The 24,494-nt window shown below is 37.4% G+C and overlaps 1 protein-coding gene across 2 annotated transcripts in view; it reads right to left on the reverse strand.

Annotated features, from left to right (window-relative positions):
* The window catches only part of LOC117216764 (mastermind-like domain-containing protein 1), a 173,307-nt gene that overhangs the window by 6,276 nt on the left and 142,537 nt on the right, over window positions 1-24,494 (reverse strand). For both annotated transcript variants that reach the window (XM_033463762.1, XM_033463763.1), the window contains exon 3: window positions 1,895-2,372. In XM_033463762.1, the coding sequence (XP_033319653.1) occupies window positions 1,895-2,372 (478 nt within the window). The remainder of the gene's footprint in view (window positions 1-1,894; window positions 2,373-24,494) is intronic.

Genomic DNA, 24,494 nt, shown 5'->3' on the forward strand with positions numbered 1-24,494 from the left:
AATGCAATAAAATAACGAAGAATCGAGAAAGCAATTTAGAAAACAAGTATTCCTTTATCTCCTTAAGATTTCTTGCATTTCTGTTATCAGATACTCCTAATCTGTTAGAAGAAATTAATAGTTGCGTTATGTATCATGTTACTTAATATTTGCTATATTGTGGCAAGATTAAGAAAAATATACTCCTGATTGTGTTTTTCTGGATTACTGGGTAAATACATATATGAAACATTATACGTTTACGATACCGTAATGTTCTTCTTTAATATCTGACGGTTATAAAAGTCTTACTGTTTGTTTTAATGCGATACACACAAAAGATGATGATTACCATTGGAATTAAATTAATAATGGGACAATTCACGTCTCGCACGATTTCCGTTTCAAGTAAAAAAACTGCCATTAGGATCGCGTGAAATTTTTTTATTTTCCGTAACGAGTCGAAATTATTCGCAAAATGTGAATATAAAATAACCTTGGTTATTACATTTGCTTAATTTTTCGCAATTTAAAAAGTAATCATTTTAAATAGCAACAAAGAAAGAACATTATATTTCGTGAAATTTTTCGTCACAAAAGTTTGAAACGTACAAAACGAACAAATCGATATGTGCATTGTGAAAACTGTAATTACTATGAGTATATAATATTTTATGTTATTGTAGGATAACAAGGTTAGTTTTACTACATAACGAATATTTTCAAATTATAATTCATATTTCTATCTGCTTTACATTACCAGAGCTGAACATATATATGTATGTAATTGTTTATATCGATGCCATATGGCTAATTTTAACAAAATTAAAGAAGGAAACCTTCAACCATCGACTGCTCATCAAAAAATTACATTTATTAGTTTTCGAATTTAATTTAGCACTGTACGCATTTTACACTGGACACTTGCAACATAGATCAGTATATGGTATTGTTATCGTTTCTTTATAAGTTTCTGTATCCATTTCACTTGTACGTATCACATTTCAATACAAACTCTGTCCAGAAAGTCATTCCTTATGTCTTTTGTATGAACCACGATAATTTTACTCACCAGCAACTCGAAAATACACAATTTTATTTTCTCTAATCTTCATTAAAATAGTCATTGTCTATAACGGCGTCAAAATTAAATAAACGAAACAATCAATGTGCACAATATACAAAGTCACACCATCACTGTTGTCACCTTCACTGGTAAAATTTCTAGAAATCCTAGCAGAACAGTTCGATTGATATTTGTAGATGGATGTTTGTTCTACTGAATGTATTAATCCGGATTATGACCTTCGCTGTTATGGTTACAAAGTATCTTTCCAATAAAGTAACACGTCGTACACGATGGAACCTTACAATAACGTTCTTCCCGCTAGCTTTACTCGACACGTTCTGTTGTTTTTTAAATACTTCTCTAGCCTTTAGCTAGTCTATGCAATCGTCTGCTGTGACTACGTGCAGCTAACCTCGGTCGGTAAATGATACCCAAAATTGCCGAAATTAATATGTATCTACTTTACGCAATGATTATTAATTATATTATGATTATGAATAATTATTAATTACCACGTAAGAACAGCATGGTATCTGATGTTTAATAAACAGGGTACTGAATAAAATTTTTACTTAGCGGACAGTATTTGTCGATTTAGTTAAAGATTAACGAATTATGTTCAGTACATTGACTTCTTAAAAAAAATAAGATCTAGTTGTCCTGTTAATTGGATTAGGGAATAACTTTATTTTGATACTTAAAAGGTTCAATATTAATAGTAAGATACATAAAGTAGCTAAAATAGGTAATTGGTAAATTATAGAATTAAATAGAAAATATTCGATAAATAGGTAAATAAAGTCAGATAATAGTAGTGGGTTAATAGGTTAACAATTGAGCGCGTACCTAGGTGATTGCAGAGGAGCTCATGAGTTTCAAGGTCCGGGTAGTCGAAGGTATCTCTGCAGAAGAGTACCCTCGTACCTGGTGTGGCGGTGAATCCACCTAGTGCAGCTGCTATGGACGAGCAAAGCCAAGACGGTTCGGCACCTTCGAGCCTACGCAACAGTGCTCGATATCGACAGTACCTGGGGTACGAGAGCACGACCACTTTCGTTTGAGAAATACAATCCGATTTCCTTGTGTTGTGATTGCTTTCGTATTCCTTCTGTTGCTTATCGACGTCTGAGAAATCGATGCCAGGATCGGTGAGCACCTGAGGTTGTGGTATTTCATATCTTAGCGGACTGTTCGCCGGAGATGACGTCGGGGACGGTGGATAAGACACCTCGCGACCCCACGACCATTCCAACGTAGGCGATAACCAGGTGACGAGATCGTGAACCCGCACGACCACCTTTTCCGATATCGTCAGCACTTCGTCCTGCAATCAGACAAATATTTTCCTTTTATAGTAATAATTGTTTAATAATTAGTAATTTAGTAGGTACAAAATAGAAAGATATAAAAAAAAAGAGTAGAATAATTTATAGAAATCGATAAATTATATTTTAAAGCGTGATTCAAGAGCGTTTATTATAGATAAACGTAATCACAAGATCTTTAGCGAGTACGAGCTATTATCCGCGTTACGTCACTAACTTATCATTTAAGTGACCCCTTTTCCGTTATTAAATCTTCTCCTCAAACTTGCTTTTATAGACTCTATAAATATGTATTTCCTCGAAACTTTTGTGTATTACTATATCTTCTAAAAGTAGGACGAAAAGTTCTCCATGTGTTTCATCATGCAACTTTTCTTTGCGATAAAACTTGCAGGGCATGTTGAAACAGTGTTTTTATATTAAATTAAATTACTTGTTGAATTAAAATAAATTACCTAACAAGAAAAGGGAGATAAACAAGATGATAATCAAGTTAGGCAATTTCCATGGAAACTTTCGGGATTTCTATTGTCCGAGGATGCAGGAACCTCTTTTACCAGTGAGACCTATCTAGAGTATTATTTTACCGACCTTTCATCGACAGGTGGAGGCACGGTCAAGTCCCTGCGCTACTTAAACTTCCCGATAATCTGACCTGTCCTGTACATAGATCTACTTGTCGCGTATACGGCCAACACACCTATGTGCTCGTTATGTATACACATAATCCAGCCAACGTAACTCGTGGTTTATGTTGTACCTCGAGTGCATCGTTACCTACTCTGCTTCGGCGATAATTTAATTGTCCGTTGATGCCAGCGGCGACGTTATTTTCACAAAGTTTCAACTAACTCTTGGATCTGCTGATTTGTGGGATTTAATTCAACTGTAGGATATTGGTACCCATTAAAGCTTAAAGTATATGTACGTACGTTAGGAAGATTGCAAATGACAGTAATAAAGTATAAAGTTATAGAAATAAAAAAGTTCTTTTCGAGTAAATAATTTAATATCCGAAGATGGCTGAAATTGCATGATAGAACATGATAGATGATAAATGCCATACGCGCTCTTCGTGTATCTCGAAGATCGAACAATGCTAGTAATGACTCATAAGGTAAACATTGGTGTGAAATTTATTACCGAGACGTTGGACGCCTATAAATCAAACAAGAAAAGTAAACGTACAGCGCGACTAAGTATTAATGTTGTTCTTTTTCATCGTTCCTCGACCTTTGAATGAACATAAGACGAGCGGGAAATCAAATCGTAGAAAATAAAATGAACTGAAAACGTAGCCACTTAATTAATAACGAGTTAAACAATTCCAACTATCCAAGACTGAAATAACTGTATTTATTCAAACAACGCGAAGTATGATGTTATATTTAATTAACATCGCCCGGTTCTCTACGACGTTCCTTCGCAATTAGCTTATATAACTGGAAGATTCGTTAGCGGCAAATCGAATCGTCCGGAAAGAATTGAGATTCAACGAGGGGCAATTGTGAGATGCACTTGAACCGGTGGCTCTGCGAGTAAATCCGTTAACCCACGGCGAAAAGAGCCTTGAGCCAAGTAAAATGGCCGGGTTTTAACCCCTTGCACTTCAACTGCCAGTCAGAGTTAGCTGTAAGATGCTGGATGTTTCAATGGAACCACTGCTAAGTTTGACAATATCGTTTTATACTATTCAAAGAACATATACAGACTCAACAAAGTATTCGACCACTTGTAGACACTTCTTATTAGTATACCACCGGTTTGAAATTTTATTAGTGTAGTGAAACGCTATTCAGAAACAAGCTTAATACGAGCATATATTTCTCAGACATCAAAAAAAAAAAAAAAAAAAAAAATTAAGCAATTGGTTGTCAATTATATCAAGAAATCTCAATATTTTATGGGGCCATATTTAAAGAGATATGGCTAATTATAATTGGAAACAGAATTTAAATATATACTTGTTCGTCTATGTTACGATATGATGTTCTATTTAGTTTGTAAGTCACTGTAGCCTGGGTTATACTTTCATCTTTTAGCTCCGTGCTCATCCGTGCCCTGCTTCAACTCTCGCCACTCCACTTCTCTTTTCCTCTGCTTATCTTTTTCCCCTCCTACCTATTGCTCGTCTTTCTCTCGTCCCTCGTTCATATCCCACTCTCCATCTTTTCTTCTCCCATCTCTATACCTCTTCTTCTTTCAGCTTTCAGCATTACCTCCCTTCTTTTTTACTCCCGCACCCTTGGTCACTTATTTGCCCTCCTGTTTGTACCATCTTTTCTTTGCTACTTTACCTACTCGCTCGCTTTCTCCGCTCCCTCTAATATACAATCACCGGATTAATTTGCTGATTGAAACAATGTACCGAAAAGTACCCTGTGTTTTTACGTATCATTTCTTTATTAAAAATAAATTATATCATATTTACATGTACAAGGACTGAAAGCAACTAAAATTGACGCGTCTTCGTTAACTTCTAATTTGTGAAATGTTTCATCAAGGAACGGTCCAGTTAATTCGTATAAAAATCTGCAGTGTATCAGAAAAAAAAGACGTATTTTTTTGATAATTACAAGAGGCTATCGACGAGAGCGTGTCAGTCCCAATGCTACTAATGCGCTTCGCAACAGATTTATTTGCCTCTTTTGGTCACGTTCATCGCCGCTCGTTTCTTCTCATTGTCAATCTCAAAGAAAATCTTGCTCTTTTCTCTTTACTACGCCGTTCCATTTCCCTGTCTCCTTCGTGCTTCCGATACCAACCGTATGGTTGGTCGCTCTCTTTCGTGTTCTCCACCCCTGAATCACGACTCTGAAAACAAACTTTTCGTCTTAATCGCTGGGATACGCGGGAAACGATAGAACAGAATGTTGTAACCGAGAAGTATCACGCGTAGCACAAAGAAGAATCTTCCGACATGAATGCCTTTTTTCTCTCCTTTGTTCTACTCGCCTCTTCGTGTATTTATTGTCATGATTTCCTAAGAGGGTTCTCCTCTACGTTCTATTGACTTTTCGGATTGCCAATAGCTCTCTCCCTCTCTCTCTCTCTCTCTCTCTTCCTCTCTCTTCTTCCCTTTCGCCCCTCGTTGCCCTTTCACCCTTATTGATTTCGTTAACACGAAGATATCGTTTTAATTAAATCCCTCGATAGTTTTTGCATCATTTGCCCACGGCTACAAAATCGTTTGTTATCAGATACGAAATCGTGTCTGATTATTCGTGTATTACATTCGGTGCCGTTGTTTCTAGGGAGCGAGTAAACTGCGGCAACTTTGTAATCACGTTAAAGCTGGTAGTGAAACTGATGGCGGGAGTTCAACTCGCAACTCGATTCTATTTAAATATTTAAATGTAGTTTTAAACTTCCATCCCCGGACGAAGTTTCTCCAAATTGGTAATCTCTTACTTTTCAATCGTCTAGGCCGAGCACTTACGTGAAATGCAATTAGCCAACTGTAAATTTTGGATAGCGGGGAACATCGATCAAAGAGCGTCGTATTAGTCGTGGTACGAGGGCTGTGAATAGAAATGACTATAAAATTAATTATATGACTAGCGACGCGACACTAGCGCTATACTTACTTAATTAGTACTACGCTATATCAAAAGTAGGGCAGAATTACGCATTAATGAAAATATCTTCTTTGCGTATAATGCAATTAACAGTGTATTCTGGTGTTACGTTTATGGGATTTTCTCGCATTACCGAGAGATCATGTCTAGTTAAAAATCGATAACTGCCCTGAATTGAGCTGCTAAACGGTTGCTTTTCCTAAGCGTTGAGACAACGAGTGATTTAGAGGCAAGTACATAATAGATACGTGCTTCGGTACAGTGTACGGATCTTCTCGTATCATCGAGATTCTGTCTCATTGATTATCAATAATTATCCCGAATTAAGCTAAACAGCTGCTTTATGTTAAGACGAGCGATTTAGATGCAAGCTGTTCGTGTATGCATAAGTAAATTTCCCGGGTCCGTTGAAAATTTTTAATGAAACCAACACCAACACAGAGGCAGTTAAAGTTACGTTTTATTAATAGCTGAATGGATATTTCAATAAATCTTATGGCGGAACATTGAAACGCACATATTTCAAACAGCCCTCCGGCAAAGTATGCACTTGCAAAATTCAATTTAACAGAGCTACGAACGTACTGTTTGAGGCGTAAACTTTTCGCAAAGAAACAACTACCAGAGGAAATTACATTTTAAGGTTTATAGTATCTTGAAATATTAAAATATATCTGGTGGGAAACAAACGTCCGTGACTTCCTTTCCGCGACTCTTTATTACACCTTCATGTTTACTCGTAGAAATATGGTTGCTCGAAGGAACTAGGAAAATATACAGCGTCCCGGCAATCATAGTACAATCGACAAGGGGGTGATTCCACATGGAGAAATATAAAACACAATCTTTTCATACGGTGCAACGTTTCCAATGAAACTGAATTTGAAAATTTGTCTAGTCAGAACGTGGAATAAAACTGTACCGTTTAAGGCCATCGAGAAAATAGAAAGTTATAATCTATATTTTCAACTTATTTCCATACGTTGTATAACCTTCTATCGATTATTTGCTCCTGTCCAGTCTGGACTTAGACAAGTTGGCTTTCACAAAAATAAAACGTCGCACGAAACAATTTTGTTCTATAGCTTCGATTAGTTTTTTCACGTAGAATTATCCCCCTGTCGATCATACCATAATTGGCAGAATACTCTGTACAAAAGCGAAAGACAAAGAGAAACTTTAATCAGGCGAAAACGATAAAATTAAAAGATAGAAAGAGTCATGTGTTCCTTGCGAGAGAATAAAACGATTGTTATGAAACGAGAGCGGCACCGAGTCGTTTTACACCTCTAAAATTTAGCTAACTTCCGTCGTCTGTACATTTAGAAGATGAGACAAACTCTCTCTATGCAGCCGAGTATTCCCCTTGACTGCACATATCCGAGATGTGTATCTAGAAGAGGGAGAGCCAGGGAGTCAACCAGAGAGGTAGGGCGAGAGGGTTAGGGAGAGACAAGGCGATAGCGGGATTAAAGGGGTCAACGGAGAGAAAGAGACAGGGCGAAAGGGTGAGAGAGGGTTGCGCAGCGAGGGGAAACCAGCGCACATGTGTAAGGGCAACAATGTGCCAGAAGGTAGTGCAATGTTGGCACAGATACAGACGCAGATTTAACCCCAAACTCATGACATGGACAGTATGCACGGAATCATGTGGAAATGTATTCCGACGTTGCTATGGGGATTCGCTGCCACCCTAAACACACCGATAACCTATCAATTCTCGGAGACTAAACGACCCCACAAAGTATAATATCTTCTACGTAATATAAAAATTATTGTGTGCCATCTAATCCCACATTGGCAGATGGCTACAATGGATGAAATTTTATCCCGTACGAATTAAATAATACCGTAATAATATCGTTCGTAATCTTAATCGAACATTTTAATCAAAGATAGCTTAACAAATTTTAATCAAACATCAGAGCTGGCGAAATCGTCGAAACAAAGCGATTGTAATAAATTTAAAGGATTACGAAACTCGCCTTATAACTTCAACCGTGAGAAGCTACGTTTATGGAAGATTTAATTATGCAAAAGTATATAAAATATCCAAAGTACTTGTACCGCTCGTTATAATATTTAGTAAATGAAACAAATCTCTGGCCAGGTTCCACTCTTTCGACTATACATTTACATAAATGTCTTCAGTCTGCTAATAATCCATTAGCGGTGATTAATGCGGCTGTAAATCAATTAAAGAAGAAAGAATAATATCCGATAACGCGTTTTATCGTAAATAGCACATTATTCTCGTAAATTTTTCCTTTGCAGTTCGCAATGGCCGTTGATATCGCGTGAATAATAGCTGGACATCGCAGCTCGCTCGAATGGCGTGTTTACACTCGAGTAATTGTTACAAGCATGTACTCGATTAAGATTTTATCAAACTCGCGCGATTCGTCAATTCCATCGTGCATTATCCTTTATACTCTATGCGATATGGTAAGGAGGAAAAATTGGCACGATGAAAAATCCATTCATATCGGTGAACAGAGACGTTATATACGTACATTCCGGCAACATCTGTCAAGCGGAAGAGAATCGGTCTTGTTTCACGATTTCATATCTCTGAGCGGCCATTAAAGAGTGGCGTGGATGGATTAAGTCAATTCTTGCGCAGGCTAACAACCAATATCAAGGGACAGGATGAGAAGGGTTCACAGTTAACTGCTAAACCAGCGAAAAGATAGGGTAAAGCGTCTCGGGGAATGTTTTATGGCAAAGGTCCAAATGATGTTTGTAGCTCGGCAGAGAATACTAAGAATTGTTAATGAACTTTCGCTGTGTGTATCAGTAAAAGTAATTTCTAATTTGAGTAATCCCTTACCTCCTCCTTCCTTGTATCTCTCCTTTGTTATCTCTTGCTGTTTGGCGTATTCGATCTTTCGTGGATTACCAATTATCCTCAGAGATTTTTCTAGGTTTTGAGAACGTCCTTCTCGAATAAAAACCACTGTTGCATCAGATACGAAGTTGTTTTATCGTTCCTATTTATTCGTTTCCTATTTATTATATTCTCCAAATATTTTGTACGAAAAGATTGAAATGAAAAATGTTGGAGTATTCGCGTTCCTGCAGGAAGATAAACATAGGACAGTGTCGTCTTTGTTACGAACCAACCCTTCAATCTTTAGCTCTTGCACTTCGATTTTACGTTCGTTTGTTTTTACCATAATCGGGAGAACAATGGCAGCGGCCGCTTGTTCCACCAAGCTTATTAAAAATCTGAATTTTTTTTTATTAAAATCTGTTATATACGGGCAACGAGCGTTAAATTATTTTTATATTGCTCCATCATCCGATTATTGCGCGAATGGTCGACATAAATTTCGCATTACCATTTATAAATTATTTGCAACTCTGAATTCAATTAAATTTTACAGGAAAAGTCATCCCCGCGAGCGCGCGCCAGTTGTCCAGCGCATTTTGATTAATTCGCCAGCAAAAAATAATAAATAACTCTCGAAATTGTTTTACCGGCCGTATTAATTTTAACAGGGTCGCGTTGTACGATCAATAATGTATATGTCGTTCGATTTGTTTATTTCGAGAACATCGAAACGCGCGCATCGGTTTTAATAAGGATATCGCGACACGACAAGGACAAGCCTTAATTCTTTTCCGTTGTAAACGCGAAACCGACCTCCCCTGATTCGCCCATTTACCAACGAAATTTATCGCATTAAACATAATAAACGACTTGTATACTATGCAGCATGCTAGCGATATTATTATCGTAGCTACGAAACTTTCTATCTATCTGGGTAATCTCATCTTGTGCCCGCCACCTCCTTTATCTCTCGTCTTTCACTCAACTTCTTAAGTAGTCTTTTGTAACTTAAATTAAAATAGACGTCAGGAAGAGTATTCCTCGGTCGACATCGAACCAACCAGCCGCCAGATACAGAAGAAGAAAATCGTGTGCCATCGCGAACAGGTAGTGGAAATCTGTATGATTCTAAAAACGAATAATTCGTATACGGTATTTTACGCGTCTCCGGTAATTCAGATGCTTATTTGTTAAATCGATGAACTCCGCAAAACAGGAAGTAGAATAGCTGGATAAAACATCGATCCAGATCTTTTGGTTTTGGAAAATTTCAGAGATGTCAACAAATGGAATCAACATCGTGGATTATCGAGCTTATAGAAAATCAAAACCGAGGAAAATAGATCGATTTGGCAAGGGATGGAACACGCGTTCGATCGAGCTACATCGTTCAGGCCGGTAATCGTGAAACAGCGTTAAAGACGAAAAGCCGGAAGCAAACGAGAAGAAAAAATTCCGGGAGCCACCGTATAAATACGCAATGCTGCAGTTGACATATTCGCCGAGCGTACATAATACATTCATGGACGAGGGTGGTAGAGGGAGGAAGAGCCCGACGTGGTGGGGAAGTACAATCGTAGAGTGGAATATGTAGCGTGTTGGTTTTAGTGACGCTCAATCTTTGCTTGTAAACCGCACCGGGAGGCCATTACTTTGGAAGTCACGTCGTTATCCGGCCACGAATCTCACCGTGAAAAGTTTAGATTTCGAGCGTGCTTCCAAATCAAATTCTTCCCTCACCACCGCCAGGGCTTTGGAATTGTTTCTTCGTTTTTCTTTCGCCGCGAACCGGCTACCGAGCCCAACAAAGAGACGTCGTTCGAGTTTTATGGCTATGGAAGATTTACATCGTCGAAGGATAGACGAACGTGAAATCCTGGGCTTGATACAGGAAAAAAAAAGAAACGTCTCACCGAACGTAGTAAATAAAAAAAAGAGATAAAGTATTAAAAAAAAAGAGGGGGAAAAAGCAAGGAAAAAGACGGTGATAGAGAAAGAGGAAGAAAATATATGTAACACTTGCCGGACAGGAAAATACGAACAGGATTAATTTTAGCGCTTGTGACAGGTTTAAATCAATAAGTATGAGAGCCACTGCGAAGCATAAATCATTGTTAGATTAAACCCTGGAGCACGCGGTAGTAGATGGGGCAATGGCGCGCTTTCAGGAAATATAGGGTGACCCAAAAGTTCCGATCTATATTTCATCGGGTCATGTACAGATCGACACGAATAATACTAACTGAAACTAGGCTAGTTGATCGTGTATTGGTCATCTATCTTTTAACAATTCCTTTCTCTATGTTTCCCTGTAAATTCTTAAAAAATGAAAAAGAAATTTCACTTCAAAAGAATATCGTATGCGAGTTTCCCGACGGTTTGAACAGATTCCTAAAATATTTACTACCTGAAGAATTCTTTTTGGGATGATGGGGGAAAGGTGCGCAATAACCTTAACCACAGCCATTTTAGTCCCATCCAAAAGTAGAATGGCCCTCGAAATCGTGGAACAGATGGGGAGGAGACTTTTGTACGACAGATAAAGGAAGTGCGTGCACGAAGAATGAAAAATTAGCGGTAAACATTTACAGCAATTAGCGGCGGTAATTAACGCGCGTAATGTGAAGGCCACTTCGCGGCGAAAGTCACTGCCTCTAATGTAGGAAAATACGTTTTTGCTCGATTCACTCAGTCTGAATGAAAACAGTACCACTTTGCAACTGGTATGCCAGGATTGAAGCTAAAAGGAATTTGATTATGCTTGGTAGTTTACACACGGTGTTTCTGGATCGATCGAGCCACCCGCTGTCTCTCCCTACCTTTCATACTGTCTTTCTCCATCTCTCCCTCTCACTCTCTGTTATCCCTCTGCCCTGGCTTCCTCCTCTCTTCTTCCTGTTCCATTTTCCTCTTTATCTGTCTAGCGCACTCTCTCGCTCTTTCTCTGTTCGTGTTTCTACATCTTCGTCTGGTTCCGTCGGGGTTCATATGTGAGGAATGGGAATTACTTTTTCAAAAGGGAATAAAAATGGAACGCGATCTCGATTTGATCGTGTTTGCTCGACATGGAGTATTTTTGAAAACACTTTTTCTCGTCGTTTATATCGCGGTCGAACCGTGAAAATTTCCCTTTTTTTGTCGATATAAGCCTTATACATTTTAGGATAAATCTCTTTCCTCTTATTGAGAAAATCAAACGTTGCATCGTTACCGACTTAGACAGAAAGGATAAGAAAATAATCAACTATCCCCTGTACTTATGTCAATGAAAAGCAATTAAGGGTTCTTTTTAATCTTGTTAAATCGTTCTTTTTACCATCGCGCCATACTTGCATTAATGGCTTCGCTTTTTCGCTGCTCAAATTATACGATAACCGTAACAGAATTCGTGTGCACGCCAGCACGATTTTTATAATAATTACCGACATGTTTCAGACGATACATAATCCTCATAATTTTCGTTTTTCCGACTTTAATCCAATAAGTGGCTCGTTGATGAATTTAAAGGACACGTTGGATACTTAGTATTGCGTTCTTTGGGTAATTTTCGATTCGGTTGTCCTTCGAATAAGTTTTCTGAAAGGCATGATAAATACTAATGCGGTTATACTATATTCACTGAATGAAACAGATAGAGTTGAACATTTCAGCTAAGATTCAAAGTTTCTTGCTTGCTCTTCATGAATATATAATGTTCAACATTGTCTCACTGAGGAAAGGAAGCTTGTGTTATTAAGGAATTTTGAATGTTCCTCCTTAATCCTCTTTAGTATCCAACTTGTTTGAACATTTCATTATTTGACAGAAGCTTATAATAAAGCCACTATGAATTTCCCGCAAAATTCAATACGCGTTTTTAAAACATCTTTTTTTAAACGTAGGAAACGTCTGTTGTGTTTGTCGAAAGGAGGGCAAGACTGAAGCATCAAAATTCGAGGATCCTTCGGCTAAGGCTTAAGCCGAAAATGATAGAAGGAAAAATGACTGCGAAAAGTTTTGTTTAAGTAGATTCTGCCCATCGAAAATAACCGGAAACTTCGAATTACAGTGGAGAACCCGTAAGTTGCGTTCCAATATTTTAGTTTTTACAGTAGCTCGAAATCTTTGAACAGTTTTATGAAACTTAAACATCGTACTTAAAACTTATAATTCCATGCAAAGAAAAAGTTAGCGGAGCAACTTCTGTGCCGCCACGTTTTATGTTTCATTTCTATTCATTATTCCAATGCTTCTTCAACGCGCCGATGCAAATTTTATCTTTTAACGCGCCCACCGGCTCCGGCGCGACGCTTCTAAGCAGTTCAACGATAAAGGATTTGCGTTAACGAAGTAGTTGCCAACGTATTTCGTTAAGTCCGCGGAAACTGTTCGTCGATTAGGTATTGCTTAAACGATGGCCTATCAGCTCGCGCTTAATCCACCGAAATCTCATCGATTAATTTTAATTTACCGCTTGGTCTAAGATCAACCTCCAAATGAGACTATGAACCTTTCGACCCGTAAAATTTTAATTAGGCTAGGATAAGGGTTGAATCAGAAGGATATCTCGATCAAGCTAAATAATTTATTTTGTAATTCGTTTCGAGTTCGATTATGGCCAATTTTTAAGAGATCGGATTTTCATAGAAAAAAATTTGCTCCATGTTAATCTGTCTCGGTTATAATTATCGTAATTCCAATAAATTGTATATATTACTCTGTGTTTGTCGGTTACTTCACTATTTGCATTAGTAGTTTTTACGTAATATCTTCTAGTTGTCTGTAATAATCTTACCTTGTTATAATAGCAAACTGCAAAAGATCGTCATGCGTGTAACGAGTTATTTTTAAAAAAACAAGGAACGCCAAGGATATAGAAAAGATTAATTATTTCGAATCGACGCGGCCCGATTCGATCGTCAATAGCGAAATAATTTCGACCGCAACCCGCGTTCACGGTATAAAATCCCTAAAAGAGGATTCCGCGATGCTTTTAACCAATCGACAGAGGCATTCCGCGAAAATGAACTCCCCAGGTCGGCGATTTATTTACGCAACGTAGTGACGTGTTTTGTTTATTCAATAAATTTATCGTTGCACGAGATTCGTTTCGAGAGTTTCAAATTTGAAATACAAAGCGCGTCGAATTCCATGGAAATGCATTTGATCGATAAACCCCACACTCTGCTCCTTCTCTTCCCGTCTCTTTTTGCCCTAGCCGTTGTCTCTTTCGTACAGAGAAACAGGGCCAATAGAGAGTGCATTTCCACACTGGCGAAATAAAGGTTTTTCTTGGCATTTCTTTGCTTTGACCATGTTTAACACATTCTGAGCCACGAAAAAGAAGATCGAACAGGCATTTGATCACCTATTTGGCCTTGTCTGCACATCTTAGCGAAAGTATACATCTGTTCAAAGGAGATTCGTCCATGGAGAGTCAGACAATATGAAATCTGCAATACCAGCGCGCGACCGACCGGTTTTATTACACCATTTTCCACTGTCGAACGACGAGCGTATGTGCCATAATAGGAAGGATGTATAGTAAAGTAGGGTTATTTGAGTCATTTAACAACATCTTAAAATTCAATCTCCGACTTTACATAGAATAATCAAACTTGTTATACATTATGAGCAGGAGACATCGTTCGCCTTTAAGGTAATAACGAAAGATCGAGAAAATATCGCGTATTTTAGCGCCAAGGAAGAAAAGATATCGCAACCGAGGATCAAATAAACTTCTTTCTTTCTGACGACTGGTTCAAGTTGTTTCTTTTTAGAAAACACAATGGCCGTCAAGCTGTCCATGTACACGATATATGTATTTCACACCGCTAACAACGAGTCGAATAGCCTATTTTTAAATATAAATCGCTTAGAAATCGCTCGGAACCGGATTTGATAAAATTACAAGGCAGATCACTTAGCTCGACTCAAACATCCTTCTGATTCAAACAACCCAACCTTACCCTACGTTCATAACGTTCTGCATAAAAGGCACAGCAAAGAGCACTCGAGTGTAACGTTGTAACAGAGCTCGAAAAACATTCGTGCGCTATATTAAATTACACCGGCTAGACACGGCACAAGGAAGACCAGTAATTTTCACTTAACTCCTTGATAATCTAATTTACTTAATTTCTTGATAAAGCCGGGCTGAACGTATGCTCGCGAGCAACGCAAATTTCTAATTAAGCGGCGGCGAATAATTTTATTTTGCACAGCGCCGAAACTCGAACAGTTTCTCTGCAATTCAATGAAACAACAGGGGTGAGGCGGGCGGTTCAAATGTTGCTACAGACTTACCGAAAAGTTTTACCCCCTCGGCAGCCCCCCCCCCCCCAATTCACCCGCCAAAACGCTTCCACCCCTCTTTTGCGGCCGTCAGTGCATTATATGTATAATGCACGCATGTAACAGCATACGTTCTCGGCATCAGCATAATAATAATAAAGTGACGTTTACATTTTGCCGAATGGACGAGATAAAGGAAAAAGAAGTAGGGATTAAAGTTGCTGGTCGCGTGTTACGGGAACGTGGCAAAAACTGCCGACAAACTTTGGATCTATTATTATTTGCTACGAAGATAACAAACTTTTTCCAGGCTTTTCCTTGGCAATGCCTTTCGATAACGAAATCCTTGAGAGAGCATGAAACAAGGAGTACAAAGCTGACCATTATTCGAATTGTTTCGTATAAATATTTATCTAAAATAATTATTCGACTACAGTCATTTCAGACGAATATTTTATCCGCGTAGTAATTATGCGTTATTTGTGATTAACAAGTTACTCCATATACACGAATGTAATTCATTATACAATTAATTTTATATTAGAATAAATTATTGATCTTATTAGAATAAATGTTTATTCATCAGCGAATGAAACGTTGTTCCTTATTTTTATTCGTTATCTTTTATTCGAGTAAAATTTTGCCCAATTCTGGGTTAGTATTTGGAACAGTGGTAAAGAATAACAATGTCGCGGAGTTTCGTCATCTGGTATATTCAAAAATATTTATCGAACCGCAACTAAGTGTTATAATAATAGTCCGGAAACGTAAATGTACGTGTAAATTGGAGTTAGCAGCGAGTTACAAAAGGCATGTTTTCATATAACTCCATCATTCTATTATTATTTTAAACAGAACTCACGAACAAGAGTCGCGAGATAAATAGATGAAGAAGCCCCGTAATATTCGTTATTCGATTAAAATCTTGCTTCGGTTCCGATCAATAATATGTTACGTTAATTAACGAACGATAGAATCATAAAAGCATACCACTATTCCGAGAAAGATAATATCAAAGTAAATTTAATATGGCGAAGTGCGTTTTGTAAAAGCATATTATTAAAGCGGGGCTGCATATTAAAAATAAATTATGCGAGAAAATTGAACACTGACTGAACACACAGCGCCCTCGCAACGTTGAATATCCAGCGAACATTGTAAATGCAAATAACACAGGAAGGAGATGAAATAAAAAATAGAACTGTTCCATGCTCGGCTTTGTATTCCTCTCCGAGTGGAAACGAACCATGTATCGTAGAATATATATTTTTTGACGTCCTCGAAATGCTAAGGGTATTGAATAATTCTTTTACCATTTTTCGAAGTTTTTACGAATCGATTGTTTTTAAATTATATAGATAATTTGAAAGAATAAATTAGCTGAAAGTCTAAGTGACTTTTTTTTCTGAAACGAGCATCGTTATGCGAATAACATAATCCTGACGACCTTCGGTAATCTTAAAATGACCTTGACCTTCAATAGTACGATCTGAACGACCTTCAAAGTAACGCATATATATATATTAATTATTATCGTTAATTTAAATGTTAATTAAAAGCGACCTTGGTATGCAATTACGGTGAACTTGATGATTTCCTTTAATGATCGAATAGCCTTTGAATGCAACGATACACATGCAAATTTCATAAATATCGAAACTAAAATTAAAACGCGTACAGGGTCATAGTAGATTCAGTTTTCGTTAAAGAATTTTAGTGATATTTGCCAGAATACGAAGCAGATAATACGCGCCAGTATTCGTCAATAAATAATCGATTTATTAAAGGTTCCGCATTGTCCAAGTTATTTGAAACCGGTGTTCAAACCGAGCAATCGAGACATTTGCTGTTCCTTGTGCATTTTAGCCAAGTATCCGTGTACACGCTCGTTCCTCGGTAATGACCGCTCTCTGCATCATTCGATCATTGCTCAATTGCCGTGGAACATTATTATCGCGATTCTCGAGAGCGGAACGATAAATGCAGGGTCCTTGTACACAATATGCTCCGGCTAAAAGGAGAGAATTGCTCGCTCGCAGCTAGTGATGGACTCAAAGTACTTCGAATCACTTAAACCGTTGTAACTTGCTTCCCTCATATAATAGTAATATCATTAAACCAAGAAATAAAATGTTGCAATAGTAAATCGTAGAACCTGCAGCTTTTTCTTTTTTATCAAGTTTCACATCTTCTTTCATAAATATGAAATCATATAAAAATACTACTAAATGCTACATAATTTAATCCTGGACCTACTTAATTAGTACGCAAATGCCATTAGCATCTATAAATACTTCGTTCAGGAAGCTCATCGACTCGCAAATATTCTGTGTAGTAACATGATAATTCGTTGGTTAAGTGGTACAAAAATAATGTTTGCGATGCGTCGTTTAAAATGGCGTAGGGAGCGCGTTGCTCGAAAAGATGTCATCGCTAAAAGAGAAACGATCATTGACCGAGGATGGCCGCACAGGCTTGCTCAACATTATTCCAATATCGTTCACCGGCAAAGCGTTGCGTTCACCGGGCAAACAAACAAACAAAAGAAAGAAATTCCTTCCTGCCTCATCGGAGAGACAAAAAGACAGAGAAAGACAGAGAAAGAGAGTAAAGTATTCGCAACGAAAACTGCAACGCGATAAACCTTCTAACGCGTACACGTTAAAACCGGTATTACATACACGCCGGTGAACGCGCATAATAATACACGTATGTACACGGGGAGAAAAGTCGACGGAGTTTCGTCGAGCGTGGAATTCATCTTGCTCTACGATCCCCTACATTGTGTGAGGCCATCGGGAGAACTGGTTTCATCGAGTCCCTGCGAGTAGCTGTTTCATTTTTTACCGGGAAACCAAGAGAGGGCATTTTAATAGACGATGCAATGCCAGTCAGCCTAAAGCGTTACTCGAAGCTAACCGAACCGCTGCAAAACGATTGACGAATCACCGAGCACACACGTTCTATTAGCCATGCCACTGGCTCAAAATTGATAACCTTCCGCTCCTCTTCCCGCTATTTGTCGCACGATTGCCTATCGATGAAGCCGTTAAATATGTTATTTCGCGACCGAATACCACGACATGTCCAAAAATACGTGGCAAGCCAGTACACAGCAACTTCGTTTTACGGTAAATTGGTTGAACATCGAGAGCCACCGTAACGTTTCATCTTACGAATTTTATCCCCGAGTCTTAAAGTATCGATGATGTTTCCCCCCTTCCACACTCCTCCTTTATTTCATAATATTCAACCCTCCGCCCCGAATAGTTTTCCGATAACTTTCTGTCTTGTATAAGCAAGCCACAGGGTCTGAAATTCTATAGGACAGGCCCGATACATATAAGAAAGAAACGCGCAGAGAATGATGGAACTCCGTCAGGCCAGCGAGATAAATGATGACAGTGATAAAATGTGTATTCCCATTGAAGTACGTGCCACGAAAATCGTTTCATCGCAAGCCGTTGAAATGAATTTGAATTTATACGTGTAATTTTACCGCGACTATTATATCGGCAAATACCGCCGTAAATTTTATTAGCCCGCCAGAAGGATATTGGAAAATAAATTTTAATTGATTCAGTTTCGAGCACATTTCGTTTCGATCTATGCATAAATTTGTTATACACCTTTTCTTCGTTTTATTCGTCGGTAATATTACAGATTGAGCTGCTGTTAACATCAATAAATGTTGAAACACGAGCATGCAAATTCGATAAATCGTCGTCTCGATCTTTTATTTTTTATTTTTATTATTATAATTGCGATCGTACGTTCTGCTTTTCTGGACCATGCATTTGTTCAACGTACTCGCACTGTGAGAAACGGAAAGGATGTATGTAATTCCCGTGTCTTGTCTTCATCTTCGTTCTAATTAAAAAACCGGAATTCCGTAGGCATATCTTAACACGAATATGAAAATTGTTCCGCTTAATGCTTGGGAATATTATTACTGGACTGTGGATATTCGTGCAAACTCAAATTCTTACAAACGTGACTAAAAAAGATTTCACTTACTAAATATTTTCACGATTACTAGACTGTGGATATTTATGAACATTCATCTTTTTTCTAAATATAATTAAAAAAATGTGTAATGTAGGTAGAAAATTGTTTCATCTACTAAATGTTATAACGAATTCTATACCATCAATATTTTACATATTTTAGCATATTATGTTCAGTTTGTGCATTTTTACATGTTAAAATTTTTCATAAACGCGTAAACGGTCGCAGTCTAACTGTTACGTATTATTTAAATTAAGCGTAACCTCGTTTTAAAAAATTATTCAAATTTAATGTATCGTTACATCAGAGCTCGAACGAGCCAAAGAGATGTGTTAAGAAATAACTCAAAATCGCTGAAACAAATCTAATTTAGTTTAAAAACTCGAACTAATTATTATTGATCATTCGCAATAATAGTACTCAAGCGTAAAATTCTAGAATTGGAAATTGGAGCCAATTAAATTTAGATATAACGGACATTTAATTTGATCGATGAGGGAACTCGTATCTGGCTTATATTAAAGAGGAAAGTTTTACGATAAACGGAACTGCAGTTGTGACAGGACCTTTACGTTCCTGAAGCTGAAAGCTATTCTATAAGTCGCAAACATAATAGACCACATACATAACAGAGTCATGCAACTTTAGCGTAGAAGCTATTCCTGCGGTATGACTTGCTCGCAGTGGTTCTCAATTCTCGTGCTATTACTTCACCACGAAACTGAACGATTATTATATAATTTCATCGATGAATGTGTATATTGGATACGTATATTATTTATATAAAATCATTCAGTTTAGTTTAAAAGAGGATAAATTAAACGTAAATATAAGAAGGCAAAGGAATTTTTTCTAAAGCTTCTCTCAAAGTACAGACACGTTTGTAATTTATTGGCTTCTATGACTGGATTCGATTTAATAATAAAACAGTAGGCAAAGGCTTACAAGTTTAGAAAAGGAGAGGCTGAAAGCGTTGAAATTGGTTTAGAGCGACGTGAAATCGATATACCTTTACGTATATACCGATTAGGTGGATCATGAATGTCCCATATTGTATTAAGTAAAACGCGGCTGATTGTTAGGTCTATCGTATTATTACTCAAAGCCTGTGTTCTTTGGTGAAAGGATCTGCCGGTAAAACAGATATCTGGTACCCTCTCATCATTTTTCAAATGCTTTCAGGTTTATTCTTTCCCGACGTTGATTGATGACAGAAATGCAGGCGCATAAAAGCTTGCACGAGGTTCTAGTAATGAAAAGAAGGGTTTAAAGACTCTCTTCGACGCGCCATAAGTTGCTAATGTTTTATTGCCGTAAACAGAGGCCCGAACGCTTGTAAAAGGATTAAAACAAGCGCGATGAGAAAAAGATGGGTGAATGAAAAGGTCACGCTGTAATTCGGTCGGTAACTAGATAGAAATTTTATCCAGCCAGGTATTGCGCTAACTGCACGGAGTGGCTCACATTCTCGCAGGAAACAATGAAACGAAATTATTTCCGTGCCCGAGTTCCACTCGTTAAAGTTCGAGTGGAATAATTTCAGCTCTTTCATACCGACGTAAAAATAAAATTTCTTCTTTCTCTTATATTACTTTCTCTGCCGTGGTAAGAGCAAACCGTACGCGCCGTAAACGAACGATATCACGCATATTAGAATACTGTCTTTCTGAGCGTAAGTATTCGCGTCATAATCATGAGTCTCGTTAATGCATAGTGATTATTCGATGGCACTAATGGCACGCGGATAATTACATAGAGATACTCAAGTATAATAAATTCGCTTCGTCTACATGTCTCGGCAATAGCTCGTCGAGCAATTGATTAACGATCAAAGTAGTTGGACAATGAATTTCCTTCGAATGCCAGGCTGATATACTTTATGGGAATGAATGTCATCAAGTTCAATGAGTCATCATTGTGCGACACGCGTTACGAAATATTCTCACCGATCGAGTTGGATAAATTACTTTTGAGAATTATTTTACGTACACTGGCTCGGTAATGTCTATTAATGTAAGGAACAACCGAAGATACGTATCGTGTAATTTTTATCTATAGTTTCACACTGGTTTCGAAATTTCATCAATATAATCATAATAATCGAGTCTTATAACAGCACTAACGAAGTTTCGAAATGTTTCGTCTAACACATTCATAAGAGATTTTTACAAGCGCGTTGTATGTAAATTTTCTACTGCTAGATCATTCCATAATATTAATTTCCCTTCTATGAAAGATAGTTTATAATCTTTGAATACAAACTGATCGCTTTTAGAATTTAAAATACTCAACCTATAATCTCAACCGAGTCTCGATAATAACCTATTATCGTGACTCGCGTGATGATTAAACGACCAATTTAAAAAAAAAGAATCAATAAACGACAAACCATTAATCTGCCCTGAAAAATCTGCGTTGGGTCGCTATCGCGATAAGTTTCTTAACGTTATTCCGTCGTCATAGTATGTATAGGAACTTCAATAATACTCCAACTAGCGAAGAATATAGTACGTTAACTCTCCATGGAAATCACGAACAAAATGTACTTGCACGTAGGTACATACAATACGACTACACGCAGAGAAAAGTATATACTATATACAAGCGAACACATTCATTACGGTAGCGGTACGTGATTTCAGTGATCGGCACAGGCTTGCACTCACTTCCATAAAACTTGTTTGATTCACCGGTTAACATGACGAAACGAGCTTTGTTACCTGACATGTCCTTTATTTAATTATGTCTCTCTCGAAATTTCACGATGAAAAGGAACGAAAAACGTAACCTGGAACATTACGGTAAAACTTATTCAATAGAATACATTAAATTACACTGAGTTGACGTTGAACCACTCGAGAGAATGGCCGAGTTACCGTGTGTAATTATATCTTTTAATTAATTCAGTTTCCTAGTCTATTTCTTTCGAAATGTTATTTTATAAATCGCCTGGCAGAAAATACTCCGGTTAAATTCTACTATAGAACGGAGAACGAGCCTCGTGAATAAGCAAATTAAATCTTTGAAACGTCGAACAATGAGGCAGCCGCGCGCAGGTACATATTTGTTGCGCGTAATAATACCGTAATACCTTTATTTGTTTTCAGGACGGAATAAAATTAAATGTCACGTCCAATTTCGCCGAACGGTTTTCATTTATCCTTAAACCAAACGTGCGCTCGTCCGCTGCAACCATATCAATTGTACGTTTCTTTCCCACTTAAATAACAGACAATTAAGTTATCGATTAACGGAGAGACGTGTTTTGTTAGACATCTGTTGCCGTCCTAGTCCCGCGCCATCGTGATCGTGAGCTTATTTTCTCTGCCTTTTGTGCCGGCCACCCACCCATGCAACTACTTCGTGCAGTTGTGAAACACGTTGTTCCTACGTTATTATCAAGTTATTCGATAAAATATTCCATCCCAGTTTTCTCTCACTTTTTTTTTCCTTTCTCTTATTTTCTTTTTTTCTTTTTTTTTTTTTCTTTCTTTTACCTCTTATAACCTCGATCGAAACTGGCTGACTAAAGCTTTCGTGCAAATAACTACGGATAGAAAGAGACGACAAATTTATTCGGGATAGTTCGACCATCTTAAAACGACCCAACCAAAAGCGAACAATGCCATTTCGACGTTACATGCATGGTGACGGCATGTATAAAGAGAAGGCATGTATGAATTCCGAGGTAGTTGCGTTTCGAGTGACACGCGTGCTTATGAATACGCGAAACACGCGTGTCACCGTTGAAACTCGTGAAAAAAATGGTTCGATTGTTACTATACAAGAGACGCGCCTTTTCTACTATATCACGCGACTTTTAAACAGACCGAAATCGATATAAAACGAAAATGGCTTGTTTGCTATGCTCCCCGATACATAACGCAGAATTTGCATATTATTATCTGATATTAATATTCCGAACATTATACAAACACACACACACATATATATACAATTAGTGTATATGTCGTATTTAAGCGTATATATATATCTCTGTACATCTAACTGGAATGAACAAATAAATGGATAAACAACATGAAAGAAAAATACAAATTTTTAACCACGTGCCTGTTTTTCTCTTGCGACGAATAATTATATGATCTATCCTATCTTCCTTCGATTCGAGCAATTTCGTTATACGATTAAATGAACAAATAAAGGGGATTTAATGGAAACGTTATTAATTTTCGCAAATTATACAAATAACGTTATTACAATATTAATTCTCGAAAGGGATAATTATAATCGCGATCATTATTATTATTAACTAATTGTTCCCAGCGCTTCTACTCGATCCACTTCGGACGTATCTTGTTTGCTAATGGTGTCGGTCATGCATTCATTATGTGTCCATTATAATCTGGTAATCAGATCAATTTTAATTAGACGAAAAATGCGACAAGCACGCTGCAAATATCCACTTCGTTACACCTACAGAGAAACACATACCTCCAATTAATAAATGTTCAATAATATTGTTTCTATCTCTATTTTCAACTCGCGTAACTAATTACTAAATTATATAGGATATCAAACAATTTCGAGAAATTATATTTCCCCAACATTTTCAATTGCAGAGCTCGTAAAAATAATGAAACAAATCCAATATCTGAACTTTATTTATCGAAAGAGAAAAGATATTATTAATACGAAATTAATATTACTACGAATATTATTAACGCGTAATCATTCTATTTAATTACGAATTTATAGCACGTTTAAAAAAGTGTTTGATCTATAGAGTTGATTTTTCTTGGTTTACTCGAATTACCGAAACCGCAGTTACTTTCTTTCAATTCCAAATTTTCTCGTTATCAGAAATCGTTCCGAATATCTTCGTCGCTTCATGAATAAAAAGCGCACGGTGTATAACCAAAAAGGCAAATAAATATTATTAAAGGGAAACAATCGAACTAGTGAACGTAACACGATTATTGTTCTTTGGCCGCGAGAGTCGTAGAATTCGGATACGGCGAATGAATCCGCAGAAATGTTCCCGCTGACGCCGTGTTGTCTCCCGAGTTCAGCTTATCTCGATGTTTTGTGTGTTTTTGCACACAATCGAGACACCACTGTCTGTCGTGATGGTCTGTTAACAAGTATTGTTCCTCATTGTGGCCGGCACATGTTGACGGATGGATAGACATGCGTTGGAAAACGTTAATATCGGCCGACGTGAAATTGAAACTGATTTTATGATGTGATTCTTCTTCCCTTTTTATCTCGATCGCTGTTTCCTTTAGAAATTCGTCAATCGATATAATTTATGGCTTCTTGAACAATATCGATATTGATTAACCGTATCTCTTTCATCGATATAAATCTATGTCAGTCTTGCATAAACGCGTAAGAATTAATTAGATATTACATAGTTGCTGATTGCATGTAAGAGTCTGGTTGCTTGTAAGCTTTCTGATCGATAGCTG

This window comes from Bombus bifarius, unplaced genomic scaffold (assembly GCF_011952205.1).
Source record: "Bombus bifarius isolate JDL3187 unplaced genomic scaffold, Bbif_JDL3187 scf7180000007973, whole genome shotgun sequence".
NCBI classification, from domain to species: Eukaryota; Metazoa; Arthropoda; class Insecta; order Hymenoptera; family Apidae; genus Bombus; species Bombus bifarius.